Source organism: Aethina tumida, chromosome 5 (genome assembly GCF_024364675.1).
Source record: "Aethina tumida isolate Nest 87 chromosome 5, icAetTumi1.1, whole genome shotgun sequence".
Taxonomy (NCBI): Eukaryota; Metazoa; Arthropoda; class Insecta; order Coleoptera; family Nitidulidae; genus Aethina; species Aethina tumida.
In genome coordinates, this window is record NC_065439.1 from 1,909,030 (window position 1) to 1,928,577 (window position 19,548).

Sequence of the window (19,548 nt, forward strand, 5' to 3'; positions counted from 1 at the left end):
TTTAGCTTAAATTAGTAACTAATATTTATTAATTCAAGTGCTTCAAACTTTTATAAACTTATTTAAATTACGCATAACTTTTTTTACTTATTAAATCAATATTAATAATAATTTGTTTGTAAAATTAAACGAGTTTATTAAATATTTAGCTTAAATTAGTAACTAATATTTATTAATTCAAGTGCTTCAAACTTGTATAAACTTATTTAAATTATGTGTAACTTTTTTTACTTATTAAATCAATATTAATAATAATTTGTTTGTAAAATTAAATGAGTTTATTAAATATTTAGCTTAAATTAGTAACTAATATTTATTAATTCAAGTGCTTCAAACTTGTATAAACTTATTAAAATTATGTGTACCTTTTTTACTTATTAAATCAATATTAATAATAATTTGTTTGTAAAATTAAATGAGTTTATTAAATATTTAGCTTAAATTAGTAACTAATATTTATTAATTCAAGTGCTTCAAACTTTTATAAACTTATTTAAATTACGTGTAACTTGTTTTACTTAATACATCAATATTAATAATAATTTGTTTGTAAAATTAAACGAGTTTATTAAATATTTAGCTTAAATTAGTAACTAATATTTATTAATTCAAGTGCTACAAACTTTTATAAACTTATTTAAATTACGTGTAACTTTTTTTACTTAATAAATTAATATTAGTAATCATTTTTTTGTAAAATTCAACGAGAATAATTAACTAATTCGTTAATATAAAAATGAAGGAAAATATTTATTGGTTTTGAAAAATTTTGAGAACGTTATCAAAAGATTTCAGCAACAAGATTTCAGACAAGAGAACTTTATTAATTTTTAGTTGTATTTATTTTAAAAAAATAATATTATTTATTTAATAAAAAAATAAAAAAGTAATTCATCAATATAAAAATCAAGGATATATTTGTAGAGTTTGAAGCATTTTGTGTTCAAGGGGACGTTGTGAAAATATTTTAATAGCAGGATTTTAGAAATAAATTTCTTGAATTGTGTAAAAATTATTCCATTAAGAATATAACAAAAAATAAAATTAAATTAAACATAAATATAAGAAATACATAGAAACAGCACTCAAATTGTAAATACTTTCTCGTTGAAATTCGTAAAGGAGATGAAAGGAATACCCAACATACATACTTCCTTCCCAATAAAATTGTGTAAAGGGATGTGCGATCGATACATTAAAAATAAATCGTACTTTATCACCAAATCCCGACTCCCCGAGTCCAACTCTGTCGGGATTATCTTATCAGCTCCTTCGACGACTCCACCATCCTGCTGCGCAAAATCAGGATTATCGATCGACCGGCGCATTTCAGCTGTTCAACCTTTTCCGTAGCGTTTCCAGTTTTTATACGTTTTCTACTTAACCCCTCCGGAAAATATGTCGGGGAACGTGTTTAAATGTGTGCTTGTTTTCGAGTTATTGTTGGTGACGACCAACTGCGACGTTTCGGCGAGAGTCAAACGCGGCGACATCGATCTGCAGACCTGCATCGACAACTTCAACGTCCACCGCGACAAGATCATAAGGACGCAGGACTCCCAGAATATGGGCGCTAAATATTTGAGCGAAACGGACCTGGGGTCCAGGGAGGAATGTCTGAGGTTATGCTGTGAGACTGTTAACTGTGATGTTTTTGTTTTTGAGGAAAAGGTCAGTATGTGTTTGTGTAAACAAATCGATTTTTCGATTACTCACGACTGACGTCAAATCACATATATTATACTTTTTGATCCTGTTTTTATTATATTATATTATATTATATTATATTTAGTCAATTTCGAAACATTTATAGAAATCTAAACATTTCATTTTGCTTTTGTTAATATAATTATTAAAATCTGAGACAATCACGTTAATTTGTTTAATAGTGTCACTAAAATACTATTTTTTATTGATTTATTTATTTAAATATTTAATTAAATATTTTTACTTTTAGCTCAGAATTACGAAAAAACCTAATTATTAAAAATTGATAGAAATTATTAATAATTATGAAAAATAATAAAAATTATTAATAACTTTTGAAAATTATTAAAAATTAAACAAAATTGGTCAAAATTAAATATTTATTATTTGAAAATATTAAGTATTATTAAAAAATATTAAAAATTACAAAAAATTATTAAAAATTATTAAAATATATTAAAAATTATTAATAATTTTCAAAAATTATTAAAAATTATTAAAAATTTTTAAAAATTATTAAAAATTATTATCAAATACTAAAACTTATTAAAAACTTTTAAAGAATATTAATAATTATTAAAAATTATCCCGAATAATAAAAATAATAAACAATTAAACTATAATTATTAAAAATTAGAAAAAATTATTAAAGATTTGAAAATTATTCAAATTAAAAAAAATTGATCAAAATCATTATAAATTATTAAAAATTACTGAAATATTAAAAAATATATAGAATTTTTAGAAATCATTTAAAATTACTCAAAATTATTTAAATTTATTAGAAAAAATTAAATATTTAATAAAAATTTTCAAAAATTATTCAAAATTATCTGAAATTATTCAAAATTATTCAAAATTGTTAAAAATTAATCAAAATTATTCAAAAAGATTATAAAAATTATTAAAAATTATTCAATAATTATTCAAAATTAATCAAAATTGTTAAAATTTATTCAAATTTATTCAAAATTAATCAAAATTAGTTAAAAATTATTCAAAACTGTTCGAATTTTTTCAAAATTGTTAAAAATTAATCAAAACTATTCGAAATTACTCAAAATTATTAAAAAAATTATAAATTATTCAAAATTATAAGGAATTATTCAAAATTATTAAAGATTAAACAAAATTATTCAAAATTATAGAACTAAATGTTATTAAGAATAATTAAAATTTATTTAAAATTAATCAAAATTATTAAAAATTATTCAAAAGTATTCAAAATTATTAAAAATTATTTAAAATTAATAAAAATTTTTCAAAATTATTCAATATTAATCAAATTTATTCAAAATTATTGAAAATTATTCAAAATTATTCAATAATTATTCAAAAGAATTCGAAATTACTCAAAATTATTCAAAATTATTGAAAATTATCTAAAATTTTTTAGAATTATTCAAATGTATATAATATTATTAAAAATTATTCAATAATTATTCAAAATTATTCGAAATTATTCAAGATTATTCAAAATTATTCAAAATTATTGAAAATCTTTTAAATTGGTTTAAAATTATTCAAATGTATACAAAATTATTCAAAATTATTCATAATTATTCAAAATTATTCAAAATTAAATAAAATTATTAGAGAGAATTGTTAAGTCAATTATTTAATATTATTATGAATTATAAAAAATTATTCAAAAGTATTCGAAATAACTCATCATTATTCAATATTATTATAAATTATTCAAGATTGTTAAACATTTTTTAAAATTATTCAAATGTATTCAAAAATATAAAAAAATATTCAAAATTATTAAGAGATTCAATTATCCCGAATAATAAAAATAATAAAAAATTAAACAATAATAATTAAAAATTAGAATAAATTATCAGACTTGAAAATTATTCAAAATTAAACAAAATTGTTCAAAATCATTATAAATTATTAAAAATTACTGAAATTTATTGAATATATTATAAAATATAGGTATAAATTATATAAAATTACTCAAAACTTATTAAAAACAATTATTCAAAACTATTCGAAATTACCCATAATTATTCAATATTATTAAAAATTATTCAAAATTATTAAAAAAATTTTAAAATTATTGAAATGTATTCAACATTATTAAAAATTTTTCAAAATTGTTAAGAGGTTCAACAAAATTATTCAAAATTATTAGAAACAATTGTTAAGACAATTATTTAATACTAAGAGTTATTATAAATTATTAATCATTAATTATTAAAAATAATTAAAACGCATAAAAATTCCTTAGAAATTATTATAAATTATTATTAATTATTTACTTTTAATTAATAAATAATTAATTACTGTTAATTATAACATGTAATTTTAGACAATCTTGTCTACAAAAGTAATAACAGTTTAAATATAAACCAAGTCCACGTGGTAAACATTCCAAATTTTAAACAATTAACAAACTATGCATTTCCAGGGTGAAAACATTGATTTAAATAAATACCCTGAGATAAATATTATGAGCATTGCAAAAATAAATCCAGTAAATTGTATATTGTGGTATTTATGTCATAAATTACATGAACACATTAATGCAGTAAGATATTTCAGTAAGATACAAACTTAAAATTAGTTTTCATTAAATCTTATTGTTTTTTTGTTACTATACGTGTGAACTGTCATAAATTTAGCACAAATGGATTTTCAAAATGTGCGTGTGAAGTAAAGGTTTCTTAATAACAATATAAACAATAGTGTAAAAAATTATTAAAATGTTACTCTATTATTTTTTAACTAATGACCACTTTTATTTATTTATTATATATAAATTATCTTAAAATACATCGTAAATTTAGACTAAGTCAAATATAAATATTTTCGAAAGTCGAGAGAAACATGTTTTTCTCTTAAATTGATTGATTGATTGATTGAGTATTTGCAGGCAAGACAAACACAATTAAATATTTATTTTAATTTGTTTAAAACATTGAGAGTTAATAAATTTGTTCAATATTAACAATATTATTTTACTAATGTGTTTAGCACATGTTTATATATTTATATAAATGTGATAACATACATATTTTTGAAGATTGGGGTCGTATTACATCAGTAATTATAAATGGAAATTTGCTAATCCATTACTTCATCTTTAAGATACTTGATACTAATGTCACCGTCAATAAACCATTTTAATCTACGTAACATCTCGTTCCTCCGCAGAATTCCGGAAGTTTCAAATAATACCAAAAGTATTCAAAATTATTAAAAATTATTTAAAATATTTCAAAATTATTCAAAATTATTCAAAATTATTCAAAATTATTCAAAATTATTCAAACTTATTCAAATATTATTCAAAACTAATCAAAATTATTCAAAAATTATTCAAAGCTATTGGAAATTATACAAAATTATTAAAAATTATTCAATAATTATTCAAAACTATTAGAAAGAATTTTTAATTATTTAATATTATTAACAAAATATTAAAAATTAATTAATATTAATCAAAATTTTTAAAAATTATTCAAAATTATCCAAAATTATTAATAACTATTTAAAATTATTCAAAATTTTTCAAAATTATTTAAAATGTATCAAAAATATTCAAAATTACTCAAAATTATTCAAAAATTATTGAAAATTATTCAATATTATTATTCAAAATTCTTGGAAATTATTAAAAATTATTAAAAATTAATCAATAATTATTTAAAACAATTCTAAATCATTCAAAATTATTCAATATTATTCAAAATTATTCAAAATTATTCAAAATTATTGAAAATTATTAAAATTTTTTTAAAATTACTCAAATGTATATAATATAATTAAAAATTATTCGAAATTATTCAAAATTATTTGAAATTATTCAAAATTATTCAAAACTATTGGAAATTATTCAATAATTATTCAAAACAATTCGAAATTACTCAAAATAATTCGAAATTACTCAAAATAATTCAAAACAATTCAAAATTATTTAAAATTATTCAAAATTATTTAAAATTATTAAAGTTTTTTTTAAATTACTCAAATGTATTTAATATTATTAAAAGTTATTCAAAATTTTCCAAAATTATTCAAAATTATTCAAAAATTATTCAGAACAATTGAAAATTATTCAAAATTATTAAAATTATTCAAAACAATTCGAAATTACTCAAGATTATACAAAATTATTGAAAATTATTAAAAAAATTTTAAAATTATTCAAAATTATTCAAAACAATTCAAAATTACTCAAAATTATTAAAAATTATTGGAAATTATTAATTTTTTTTTTAATTATTCAAATGTATATAATATTATTAAAAATTATTCAAGATTTTTCAAAATTATTCAAAATTACTCAAAACTATTGGAAATTATTCAATAATTATTCAAAACAATTCGAAATTACTCAAAATTATTCAAAATTATTGAAAACTATTGAAAATTGTTCAAAATTATTAAAATTATTCAATAACTATTTAAAACAATTCGAAATTACTCAAAATTATTCAAAATAATTCGAAATTATTCAAAATTACTGAAAATTATTAAAGATTTTTTAAATTACTCAAATGTATATGATATTATTAAAAATTATTCAAAATTTTCCAAAATTATTCAAAATTATTCAAAAATTATTCAGAACTATTGGAAATTATTCAAAATTATTCAAAACAATTCGAAATTACTCAAAATTATTGAAAATTATTGAAAATTATTAAAAAAATTTTAAAATTATTCAAAATTTTTCAAAATTCTTCAAAATTATTCAAAATTATTCAAAACTATTGAAAATTATTCAAAATTATTAAAATTATTCAATAATTATTCAAAACAATTCTAAATTACTCAAAATTATTTAAAATTATTGAAAATTATTATTATTTTTTTAAATTATTCAAATGTATATAATATTATTAAAAATCATTTAAAATTTTTCAAAATTATTCAAAATTATTCAAACATTATTCAGAACTGTTGGAGATTATTCAAAAATATTGAAAATATTTTTAAAATTATTCAAATGTATATAAGAATGTTAAAAATTATTTAAAATTATTCAAAATTATTGATATTAATGTCACCGTTAATAAACCATTTTAATTTATGTATCATCTCGTTCCTCCGCAGAATTCCGGAAGTTGTTACCTGTTCCATTGCGGCCCTCCCGAAGATTTCAAATGCAAATTCACCCATCACGAGAACTACTCGAGCGCAATACTGGCGGTGGGCAGACACACGCCGGACCTGGAGAACCAAATCAAACTGACCAAGCACGAAGAAGATTTATCCAAGTTAAGGTAAATTAATTTTTATCGCCACGAAAACCAGATCGTCGCAACGCAAGCGACACACGAAACTGTAAAAACGTCGAAAATACCGAGAATAACTGAAACTTATGCTGTAACTTAACTGTAAAACGGAATGGGTCGTATGTGAAATAAAAACGATTTTTGTGTTTATTCGGTTTGTGTTGTGGGTTTGATTAATTAAGGCGATTGATTGTTTCAGGAAACCGGACACGGGAACTGGTTTGAAACGTGTCCAGTCTAAAATTGTCCACACCACTTTGTCGACTACCACCATTGCTGGTGGGGACAAGGAAGTTTTGCCCCCCATTAACAACCCCAAACCTGAAAGTACTGATGGTAAGAACTCTCTCCAATACATATTACTATGTTCTACTGAATGGATAATAGAATGAATAAATCAAATGAACATAATGAATGTTAAAATAATTAACAATTATTAATAATTATTAAGAACTATTAAAAATTATTGACAAATATTTAAAATTATTAAAAACTATTAAAAATTATTAAAAATTAATAAAACATATTAAAAATTACTAAAAATTATTGAAAGTTGTTAAAAATTATTAAAAATTATTAAAAATTATTAAAAATTATTAAAAATTATTAAAATTTATTAAAAATTATTAAAAATTATTAAAAATTATTAAAAATTATTAAAAATTATTAAAAATTATTAAAAATTATTAAAAATTATTAAAAATTATTAAAAATTATTAAAAATTATTAAAAATTATTAAAAATTATTAAAAATTATTAAAAATTATTAAAAATTATTAAAAATTATTAAAAATTATTAAAAATTATTAAAAATTATTAAAAATTATTAAAAATTATTAAAAATTATTAAAAATTATTAAAAATTATTAAAATTTATTAAAAAATATTAAAATTTATTAAAGTATATTAAATTTTATTAAAAATTATTAAAATTTAATAAACATTATTAAAAATTATTAAAAATTATGTATGTAATAAAATAAATATAAGAAAAGCAGGAAGACAAATGGGATACCTAAATTAATTAAATAAACACAAAAAATGGTTGAAATAAATTATATAATTAAATGAAATAATGAAACAAACTAAGTATCTAATAAAATAAAAATGAGAAAAGCTGTAATATGTCTAAAATATAGAAATAAATTATGTAATTAAATAAAATAATGTATGTAATAAAATAAATAAAAGAAAAGCTGGAAGACAAATGGGATACGTAAATTAATTAAATAAACACAAAAAAGGTTGAAATAAATTATGTAATTAAATAAAATAATGAAATAAACTAAATATCTAATAAAATAAAAAATAAGAAAAGCTGGAAGATGTCACTTAAACACAAAACTATGTGTGAAATAAAGTATGTAATCAAATAAATTAATGAAATAAACTAAGTATGTAATAAAATAAATAAAAGAAAAGCAGGAAGACAAATGAGATACATAAGTTAATTAAATAAACACAAAGAAATGGTTGAAACAAATTATGTAATTAAATAAACTAAATATCTAATAAAAAAATATAAGAAAACCTGGAAGATGTCTAGAATATATAAATCAAATAAATGCAAAAATATGTTTGAAATAAAGTATGTAATTAAATAATATAATGAAATAAACTAAGCATGTAATAAAATAAATATAAGAAGAGCAGGAAAACAAATGAGATACACAAATTAATTAAATAAACACAAAAAAATGGTTTAAATTTAATTTTTTTTTTAATTCAAAGTAAAAATATAAAAAAAACAAATCAATTTAATTTATATAAATATTTAAGAAAAAAATTATAGTTAATTGTTTTATTAATCATAGCTAAACCTTAACATTTTAACTTAATTTCTTTTATTGTTAATAGATAGAGATTAAATAATTTATATAAAATAAAAATGATGAAAAATTTTCTTTGGGACCTAACCAAGAAAAAAACAATAACAAATGAATTACTTTATCTCTATCTATTAACAATAAAAGAAATTTGTTTGTTTATATCTTAAGTTAAAATATTAATAGAAATTTTATGTGTTGATAAATATAATCATGAATATTAATGTAAGACCGAGTCTGATTTTGTTCCCACAACTTACATAATTGCATACTTGACAATTATTAATAGTGTACTTTATTAATTAATTTATTAAATGTCAAGAATGCACTGTTACAAATTTACATAACATTTCAGTCACTATTCCTCAATAGGGTGCACCAAATTGTCATCAAAGATGCCAATGAACTCCGTGTTGGTGTTCAAGTTGATTTTGTATAAAAATTAGCCGAATGTCTCGCAACTCATTATTTCGTCGACAATACGGTTTTTCGTTTGGTAAATGAGCGAATGTTTGACGGTGCATATCTAAAAAATGCAAAGCATTTAAATTTTACGGAAGTTTGCCGCAGGAAGCGTAAAGCTAGAGGAATTGTAAAATTATAGAATTATTAGTCCAAAACAGTCACGGTCATGCCCTCTGACTTCGATGAATTTTATTTTCCTCTTTATTTTCTCCCGCGTTTTCCGATTAAATTCATCTTTTTATAATTACATTTTGACTCGAAATCTTTTTACTAATAATATTATTAATTTATTCATCTTCTTGCATTTATTATTTTTACTTTATTTCAATATTTTATTTAATTAGATAATTTATTTCATTTTCCAGTTTTTCTGATTTTTTACATACTTAGTTCATTTCATTATTTTATTAAATTACATAATTAATTTCAACAATTTTTTTGTGTTTATTTAATTAATCTATATATCTCATTCATTAATTATTTTATTTAATTTTATGATTTATTTCAATCATTTTTTTTGTGTTTATTTAATTAATTTATATAGCTCACAGGTCTTTCTGCTTTTCTTATCTTTATTTTATTAGAAACTTAGTTTATTTAATTATTTTATTTAATTACTTGATTTATTTCAACCATTTTTTGTGTTTATTTAATTAATTTATATGTTTCAATCATCTTCCTTCTTTTCTTATATTTATTTTATTAGTAACTTAGTTTATTTCATTATTTTATTTAATTACATGATTTATTTCAATCAATTTTTTTGTGTTTATTTAATTAATTTATATAGCTCACAGGTCTTCCTGCTTTTCTTATCTTTATTTTTTTAGATACTTAGTTTATTTAATTATTTTATTTAATTACTTGATTTATTTCAAACATTTTTTGTGCTTATTGATTTATTCAAACATATTTATTTTCCAGCTTTTCTTATTTTTACATTATTAGATACTTACTTTATTTCATTATTTTATTATCTCATTCGTCTTCCTTCATTTCTTATTTTTATTTTATTACATTAGTTATTTCATTCATTTATTTAATTACATTATTTATTTTAACATTTTTTGTGTTTATTTGATTCTCCTCATCTTCCTTCTTTTATTATTTTTATTTTATTAGATACTTGTTTATTTCATTATTTTATTTAATTACATAATTAATTTCCACCATTTTTTGTGTTTATTTAATTAATCTCAATAATCTTCTTTCTTTTCTTAAATTTATTTTATTAATAGATAATTCATTAAAATTATGGTAAATATTATATTCTTATCATAATTTATATAATTATTATATTATTGTTTTAATTTTTTGATATTATAATTAATTCACATTTTTAAATTTTATAAATTAAAATTAAATTAATTAAATTAATCATTTTATATTTTAATTTTTGATTAAAAAAGAATAATTAAAAATTATTATTAAATTTTATTAATTTATTCAATTTATTAATAGATAATTCATTAAAAGTATGGTAAATAATATATTCTTATTATAATTTATATAATTATTAAATTATTGTTATAATGTTTTCATATTATAATTAATTCACATTTGTTATTAAATTTTATAAAATAAAATTATAGTTTTATTTTTGATTAACAAAAATAATTAAAAATTATTGAATTTTATGAATTCATTCAATTTATTAATAGATACTTCATTAAAAATATGGTAAATAATATATTCTTATTATAATTTATATAATAATTATATATAATGTTATAATGTTTTGATATTATAATTAATTCATATATATTTTTAAATTTTATAAATTAAAATTAAATTAATTAAATTAATCTTTTTATATTTTAAACTTTGATTAACAAAAGTAATTAAAAATTATTATTAAATTTTATTAATTTATTCAATTTATTAATAGATAATTCATTAAAAATATGGTAAATAATATATTTTTACTACAATTTATATAATTAAATTTTATGAATTTAAAATATTAAAAAAATATATTAAAATTATTATTATCATTAAAATGAATTTTGAGCAATTTTCACAATGATAAAATAAGAAATATTTTCAATTAAGCTTTAATTTATTAATTGTTAAAATATTGTTATTGTCATTTAAGAAAATAATTAAAGCTTCTGTAAAACATTATCTTTCCAAAACATTTCTAAAATTAAAACAATATATTTTTAAATTAAAATATTAAAAAAATAAATTCAATTCTAATAATTTATAAGAATTAACTTTTTGATTTAGATTTTACGACATTTTATTTATACGTTCTTGACATTTATAACTAATAAAATACACAATAAACTGCGTTGTGCAAGTTTATGAGAACAATCTCAATTTTAAAAAGTATTCCCACATTAATATTAATGAATTATTAACCAAACTCAGAATCTCAAAACAAAACTGAGAAACAATCGAATAAATTTCTTTTCGCATTAATTGCAGAAGTTATTTATAACATTGCTGAACATGTAATTAAGGCATAACTTGCAGTAACATCGACACATTCGACTGCCCAAAATTATGTAACGTTTCCTTAGTTTCCAACCGAAACGGACCTTTCTATTGTGGTACCATTAAGAAACACTAATTAGACCTATCGGAAAAACATATTTTTCACAAAATTAATTAATTTTATAGTTACTTTAATGTTGGAGACTAATAACAATTAGTTATAATTAAGCCAAACAATTTATTTCGTTAATTAAACTTTCCTCAAGATAAAACTTACCCCCTTTTGGCTGGCGGCAAAGTTCTGTGGCACCATCACACCCCCCTCGTACTGGAACAACCCCGCACGCCTCATCTTCGACATCCCAAATTAAAATAAAACAACAACCGAGTCCGAAATTAAAACACCATACCACAACGGACGCCAACGATCTCAAGACTGGTACTGGTGGTTTTGTAATGACAACCAGCGTACCGGAGCCTCGACGGTGGTACTGGCCAACTAATTACGAAAGCTTTGTTGTATAATTAAAGACGCCGTGCTTTTTATTGTTTAACATTTGATTAAATAATATAAAAATCGTTGCTTTGACTATTATCCTTAATTATTCATCAAAGAGCCACAATAAAATCTAAAATAATCTTAATTAATTAAACCAACACAATGATCCAGTCTCCCCTTGACTCACTTAATGATAAATTATAATGTTTTTCTTTATTGAAGACGATTTTATTAGTAGTTAAGTACGTGGTTGTTTTATGGTTTGAAATAACAGGAGATTTGTGTCATCTCCAAGTGCAGAGCCCGCATAATTGTAGGCAACGACCGGAATGTTTTAACAACGTCTATTTTCGGTAATTATATTCTAATTTCGGTGCTCTATTTGTGTACTCGAAAAATAAGACAAAAGAAGGAAGAGACCCAAATAAAAATTCCAACACTACGTCGCCCGAAACACATTCATAACGGTTTGTAATGTTGTTGCCCCCGGGCAAGTACAACTTTCAGGCCGTGGGACCCGAATCACCCGAACACGTTTCGTTTTGCAGCTAAGCTGGTGCCGCGGAAGTGCAGCCGGTTCCAGTTCGAGTGTCGTTCGACGAAGGAGTGCATCGCCATCTACAACGCGTGCGACGGCATACCGCAGTGCGCAGACGCGAGCGACGAGGCGCCCGAGCTGGAGTGTCCGCCGGCGGATCAGGCGTTGACCGTCACGACTGCGCAGACGGTGCCGCAGGCGGCGCCGGCGCAGCAGCCGGCCAGGCCGGACGGCGGGCAGGCGCAGCAGCACTACGTCGCCCACGATGCTGGGGTAAGTACAAAAATGAAGTTGGAGTTTTTTAAGAGTTATCCTCCTCCTCGTTAAGTTGGTTAAGTTAAGCAGCAGTTTGTGAATGAGGGAATAAGACAACCGTCAAAAAATGCTCACTTTAATAAATTACCAAAGAACAGTACCATTAAAAGTAGGTCATGAAAAGAACAGCTGGAGTAAACTGTAGGTCGCTTTCAGTTTCGTAGTCCCCATCAACCGCCACTAAAATTATCTCATAGCTTTGGCAGCCGTTGAAGTTGTTCAGCACGACATAATCCTTATCCTTGATGGGGTCGGTTTTGTTGAACTCCTTCGTACCTAACAGGTGTCATAAGTATTATTAATTAGTTATATTGTTTTACTCTTACTCACACTCACCCCTTTGGCGATATTTGACATAGAAGTGATCCCCGGGGACGTTATCCACATCCGGCACCCAAGTGACCATACAATCAACCAAACAAGGATCAACATCCGACTCCACCTTCTTCGTAGGCGACTCAATCTTAGGTTTTTTCGTGGTAACTATCTTCCCAGTCTCCGTGTCATTAAAAATGAAATAGTCGTCGTCAAAATCATTAAAATTGATCTCCAAGTTCGGGGGTGCGGCCGTAACAACCGGCACAGTGGGCTTCAGACACTCCTTAAGGGAATCCACAGGTTTATAGTCGATTTGGTACTTAAAGAACGGTATGGAGGGCGCCTCAGAAGTGTGAGGCTCCAGCTCCAGCTCCAACGTGTTGCTAAAACCCAATCAATCAGTTATAATAATCAAATAATTGATGATTGTTGTACTGTTCACTTTCGCCGGCGCAATTGACGGCCGCCAAATCCACCTGGTACTTCCTGCCTTCCTTCAAGCCGGTGACTTTGACCTGGAACTTATCCGGGTCGTTTATGTGGTGGTGGATGGTGGTTTTCTCGTCGATGCCGCCCCAGTCCTTCGTTTCGCTGGCGTACACGTTGTAGCCGATCAGGATTCCGTTGGGTTGCTTCGGCTTGTTCCACTGCAGCAAGATGGAGTCCTCGCCCAGTTGGCTCCATTCGAAAAGTAGGGGGTAGCCAGGCTCTGAACGACTTAAGTTGTTGATTAGGTGCTAATTGGGGGGTGGATTTAGGTACCTGTTTGTGGGGCGTCGAAACTAATGGCGGCGCTTCTGGGTCCCACGTACTTGTCGTTCCTCACACTCACCGTGATAAAGTTTTTGGAGTAAGGGAAGAATTGTACGGCCGTGTTTGTTACATCGGGCGGTATGGCATAGACTTGAGTCTTGAAACACAGCAGAATTAGTTAATAAAAGATAAAATTGTACCAATATTGAAGTGGGAACCTGCAGGTAGTTCCAAACTCTGACGATGTACCCTCTGAAGGTGCCTCTGACGCTTGTTTTGTTCACTGGGTCCCACATTATCATCACGTCTCTGTCCCCAATGTCGATTAGGGTTAAGTTTTCGGGCGCATCTAAGGGTATTAACTCCCCTAGGAACGACATTGATTGAGTTGTTCAAGCAGTACCAAGGCATGCATGACATTTTGAAATACTCACTGACATCCGCATCGACAGCAAGGATTAAAGAAACCACGAAGATCGTCGAACAGCAAATCCACAAGCCACCCAGCATGGTTGCTTGGCCACGAACAATGCACGGTGCACGTAAAACGAAAACTATTCCCTCAAAACAATGCACTGATTAACTAATTCGTGCGTTTTTGCAAAGGCTGAACTGAATTGGGCGCTTCCCGTCGACACTTTTATTATATAATTTGATGACGGACACTCCGATTAATTCTTGTTGTTTTTTATTTCCATCAGAACGCCGTACAAAAGGCGCCACTCAATCCCCAGGTGGTGGGCCAGGACGTGCTGTACCACCCCCAGGTCATAACGGCTGATCAGCACGTGCCCGCGAGACAGGAGCAGCCGGACTTCCTGACGCCTGTCAATGACCCACGGGTGATCAACTCGAGGAACCGTTACAACTCCAAGTCGTCGCAGTACTTGCCTCAGACGCAACAGTGGCTGCCCCAGTACCCTTACGGTAACACCACCCCAGTCTGGTTGTAAATCAGTCTTTGCACGTTGATTTCTTAGATCAACCGGTGGAGGCGAAGCCACCCACCCGCATCCAACAGCCGGGCACCATGTTCAATCACAAGGAGAACGGGCTGCAGGTGCAGGACTCGGGCGGCAGGATCCTGGACACGTCCGACGCGGCCAGGTATAATAAATTTAGCGGGGCCATGCACTATTTACATCGAACGGCCCTTTTAGATCCCGGATACGCGAACGGGGTCGTTTCTGAGCAGGCCGGGCGGCGGCATTATGTCAAAGAAGGGTGAGACGACCACGAACGAAATTTGTTACTCTTCTAGAGACCAACGCTTTCTGTTAGAGCATTTTGTTATCTGACTACTAGCGTTAGTGGGGGTTGGGGTGGGTTTTGGGTCCTTTGCTTTGGCTACCACCAATAGTGCATGCTCACTTTAGGTATTAGGTTTAGACACGAAGGAGTCAATTATATAATCAAACAATGTCAACGTGTGTGGACGAAAGTCAAAGTTCACATGACGATTACCTCCGATTGTTTTGCACGTAGAAATTAAAGACAAAATGAAACAATGCCTTCTAATTTTCACACCTAAAAAAATACACAATCAAGAGATGAAACAATTGGCACTTTCCACCTTCAAAAAACCAATTGTATAATAATGATGCACGATCTTAAGACAGCAAAAGCATGACTTAGAAAATAGAAAGAGTGTATCAAAGTCACAAGCCAATTCAGGAACAACGTATCTAAACTCCTATTGTTGTTGTTGTTGTTAGATACGTTGTGCCTAAAGACCACCATTAATAACTTTCGTATTTTAGTCAAAGGCAACAGTACGACGTCCAACCAGACAACGACCAAATGGTGCCAGACTACAGGCAAAAGAATTTGAATTACTACGGTAACGAATACACTGGTCCAATACCACCAGATAGTTGGACTCCTGGTTAGTAATTAGTGACGTTTATTGATTGTCTCTGATGCTGATTCACTTTTGCAGACAATAGCTACAACAACGTTCCTGTCTATAGGCAGGAAAACTTGCATGCCAATGTTCTGGCAGACACCGTAAATCAAAAGCACCCTCCAAACGTGTATTATTCAACCGTCGTAAACCAGGAGCCTAAAAAAGCTGGTGAGACATCCATTAAATCGTGTTTGGGCCCAGGAGGTGACTCCGAGGTTAATTTTGGGGTACCAACTGATTTATTGGGTCATCTTTAGCAATTCTTATAGTTTGAGTAGTTTCACAAGCTACTTCCAGTGAAGGGGGTGCCTGGGAATGGAACTGATAAAATTAGTATCATAGTACCAAAGTACTAAAGTCATTTTTTGTTATTTTGAGAAACCACTTGAATTATGTCCATTCTAGAAGCTGTTCCTTCATTGGGCAATAGATATTTAACCTTCAGTCCAGCCTCTTATGGTCCAATCCAAGTAGTTCAATCAACTAGTGTTGATTATACTACTTGTATAAGAAGATTTGAACCCAGAAGGCGACTCCAAAGTTATTTTTGGGGTACCAACTTATTTATTGAGTCATCTTTAGCAATTCTTATAGTTTGAGTAGTTTCACAAGCTACTTCCAGTGAAGGAGGTGGAACTGATAAAATTAGTATCATAGTACCAAAGTACTAAAGTCACTTTTTGTTCTTCTGAGGACTCATTTGAATGATGCCCGTTCTAGAAGCTGTTCCTTCTTTGGCCAATAGATATTTAACCTTCAGGGTTCAACAATAGTTCAATTAATTAATTATTAATCGATTTAATTGTAGTGAACCCGAAACACGTCCAGGACCAGATGGCGCACGACCTGAAGCACTCCAAGGAGAGCATGGACCACGGCACGACGGACACCGAAACCAAGATCAAGATCGAAAAGCACATTAAGCACGTCCACGAACAATACCCGGACGTAGTGTCGTATAAAATGGCCGACTCCAACGATCTGCAAGACGGTTTTGCTCAGATACCCAGGGGGGCCGTCCTATCACTAACGCTAGGTGATATCATATTATTAATTAAGTGTTAATTTGTTGACCTATTGATTTTAGGTTTGATAATAACTTGTCTTATGGCAATACTGATTGGTTGCCGTCTGAAAGTGGTGCGCAGACGGATGAAGCGAGGCGGCAAATCTTACGCCCATGATGCCGATTATTTAGTCAACGGCATGTATTTGTAATAATGATCCGGGAGGAGGAAGGAACTGAATTAGATCCAATTAACGAACGAATGTGGGACGAAAGGAATGTCATAAAATGTGTTTTTAAACGTTTGCGGTGGTTTAGATGAATTTTTTGTATATAATCTGTTGATATTTTGTTACATTTGATGTACTTAGGAGAATATTGACTTAATAAAAGTTTCACTTATATTCCTAGGACTTTGATTAAGTGTAGAAATAGTTTATAAGTGTCAATTATGGGAAAACAATTAAAATTTAATATGTTTTAAATCATTTACGATATATTTTCTATAGTTACTACAAGTATTCTATAGTCATAAAATACTGTAAAAGTATTAGTAACATTAGTCCAAGTGGCGGCACCTAGTGATTAATTATATTATTAGACAAGTTCTGCGACAGGTTTCTTTAAAATTTTCTACCTTATAACAAGAGGCGCTAAAGTCAAAAGTTATTTTATCTAGTGAGTATATAACGTTGAAATCACATTATTATGTGATTAAATTAATAATATAATTAATAAGTATATAATTATAAATAAATAATTATATACTTATTTTAATCTCAAAAATGGCTGTAATAATCAAAATAAATCAAGAGTACTTTCTTTTCTAAACAGTGCAAAGAATTTGAAAAACTTAATTTTAAAAATCATTCACTGGTGTGGAAAAGAAAGAGGGGAATCTCTCAGATATACCTAAAGAATCTATTCTATTGTCATTATTGAAAAATATATTATAAATTGAAGGGTAGGTAGGAAATTTAAATTTAATTTTAATTGATGTATTTCTATTAATATCTATGTGTATTTAAACTTGATTTTAGACATAATTATGTATGACAAGTGAGTGTTGAACTTGAAAGTGTCTTAACTGTATAATTTAGTGAAACAAGTTTGACAGATTACAAAGTAGTTTTATCGCAGTGTGTCCTGTAACAATAGTGCGGTTGCCTGTGACAACATCAAAACATCGTCATCACCAAAAACGTTTCGCACACGATATTCCACAGTTCCCCACTAATACTCAAGCTGTTTTCAAACGCACCGTAAGTATGACAAATTCAAATTACGCGGACCAACATTTTGAGCTGCGCGTGAGCCCAGTGCGCAGGTCACTTTTTTCCTTGCCCGTTTTCATAATAAACCCGAGACAAAAATTTTGTGTACCCATTAAAAAAAAAACTAAGTCGTATTCGACACAACAAACAAATCGGGCGTAATATTTCGGACTATCGAACTAACCAGTCACATTGTTTGTCTTATGGCACCGATCGAAGATAACGACAGCGGAATGGAATCGCAAGAAGGATCGCAGGTCTTGGAGGAGGAGCAGGAGGACACCACGCTGAGCAAGGACGATCCGAAGCCGCGACGTCGCGAGATCGAGGACTCCGAGGAGGACGAGGTAAAAAATTTCCGCACGCACATAACCTCACATTCGTTACATCTCGTGTCACTTTACAGCCCGACGAGACATTGGCCGAACGTCTGTGGGGCCTCACTGAGATGTTTCCGGAGTCGGTGCGGAACGCCACCGCGTGTCTGGCGACGACCACCAAAAGTGGCGTCAAGTCGGCGTACAGCTTCTCCAGGAGTGCATTTTGGGTAGTGTTTAGCTCATCGATAATCTTGTTTGCACCTGTGATATTCGAAGTGGAGAGGGCGCAGATGGAAGAGATGCAACGCTCACAACAGAAACAAGTACGTACATTAATCTAAGTCGACTATGGCCTTTGTTTACAGTGGCAATTTGTTTTAGATGCTCCTTGGTCCGAATTCAGCTATATCGGGTGGCGTGCCTCCACCGTTGATGCCTCCACCCCAACGATAGACACCCAAATTCAAGTGTTGAATGAACTATATAGACTACCTTTTTCACTGGTATACACTTTGATTGTAAACGATTAATTGTAATTACATTACTAAATTACAATCATTTGTATTAAATTATGCATTTTTCATGCCTATTTTATGTTGAATTGTTTAGAATAAATTAGTTGGAACTACGGCCAATTTTCAATTTAAATCCCTGACTAATTTAAATTCAATTTTTAAGTGTCCCGACTGTGACTAGGATTTAAATAGACCTATTAACATAGAAAAATACCTTTTTCGTTGCTAATAAACACTTGTAAAGTAGACTATTATATACATTTCTATAATAATAAGTTATAGTAAGTATATTTACTGCTAATTTTACAACTATTTGATATATAAATTAGCCTCGTTATCCTGGATGAATATTTAGAAGGTTGTGTGAAGTCTCGGTTTAAGTTCCATTGACATGACATGTTCCCAAATATTTTTTACA

General features: G+C 27.3%; 4 protein-coding genes across 7 annotated transcripts in view; 2 read left to right on the plus strand and 2 right to left on the minus strand.

The window, feature by feature from the left end:
* Nucleotides 1-12,175, minus strand: part of LOC109602019 (protein phosphatase 1 regulatory subunit 14B) — a 44,771-nt gene extending 32,596 nt beyond the window's left edge. Inside the window, exon 1 of the mRNA XM_049968305.1 lies at nt 11,964-12,175. Within this exon, the coding sequence (XP_049824262.1) occupies nt 11,964-12,047 (84 nt within the window). The 5' untranslated portion in view covers nt 12,048-12,175. The remainder of the gene's footprint in view (nt 1-11,963) is intronic.
* On the plus strand, nt 1,330-17,425 carry LOC109605273 (uncharacterized). 2 transcript variants are annotated; one of them, XM_020021841.2, is made up of 10 exons: nt 1,330-1,671; nt 6,775-6,944; nt 7,156-7,292; nt 12,734-12,996; nt 14,811-15,036; nt 15,090-15,333; nt 15,870-15,994; nt 16,049-16,183; nt 16,824-17,051; nt 17,103-17,425. In XM_020021841.2, the coding sequence occupies exons 1-10, from the start codon at nt 1,399-1,401 to the stop codon at nt 17,231-17,233; spliced, it is 1,932 nt and encodes a 643-aa protein (XP_019877400.2). In that variant the 5' UTR covers nt 1,330-1,398; the 3' UTR covers nt 17,234-17,425. The 2 variants fall into 2 exon arrangements, with proteins under 2 accessions (XP_019877400.2, XP_019877402.2); XM_020021843.2 differs by having other exon boundaries at nt 15,090-15,216.
* LOC109606983 (neuroglian) lies at nt 13,099-14,698 on the minus strand. 2 transcript variants are annotated; one of them, XM_020023504.2, is made up of 6 exons: nt 14,544-14,698; nt 14,328-14,476; nt 14,119-14,266; nt 13,792-14,065; nt 13,369-13,739; nt 13,099-13,314 (listed from the first exon to the last, which is right to left on the minus strand). In XM_020023504.2, the coding sequence occupies exons 1-6, from the start codon at nt 14,617-14,619 to the stop codon at nt 13,142-13,144; spliced, it is 1,191 nt and encodes a 396-aa protein (XP_019879063.1). In that variant the 5' UTR covers nt 14,620-14,698; the 3' UTR covers nt 13,099-13,141. The 2 variants fall into 2 exon arrangements, with proteins under 2 accessions (XP_019879063.1, XP_019879064.1); XM_020023505.2 differs by having other exon boundaries at nt 13,375-13,739; nt 14,544-14,694.
* Nucleotides 17,426-18,133: 708 nt separating the features above from the next.
* On the plus strand, nt 18,134-19,243 carry LOC109605274 (mitochondrial import receptor subunit TOM22 homolog). Of its 2 annotated transcripts, XM_020021845.2 has the most exons (4): nt 18,134-18,283; nt 18,515-18,642; nt 18,702-18,938; nt 18,997-19,243. In XM_020021845.2, exons 2-4 carry the CDS (start codon nt 18,529-18,531, stop codon nt 19,066-19,068), a joined length of 423 nt encoding a protein of 140 aa, XP_019877404.1. In that variant the 5' UTR covers nt 18,134-18,283; nt 18,515-18,528; the 3' UTR covers nt 19,069-19,243. The 2 variants fall into 2 exon arrangements, with proteins under 2 accessions (XP_019877404.1, XP_019877403.1); XM_020021844.2 differs by lacking the exon at nt 18,134-18,283 and having other exon boundaries at nt 18,329-18,642.
* Nucleotides 19,244-19,548: the final 305 nt, after the last annotated feature.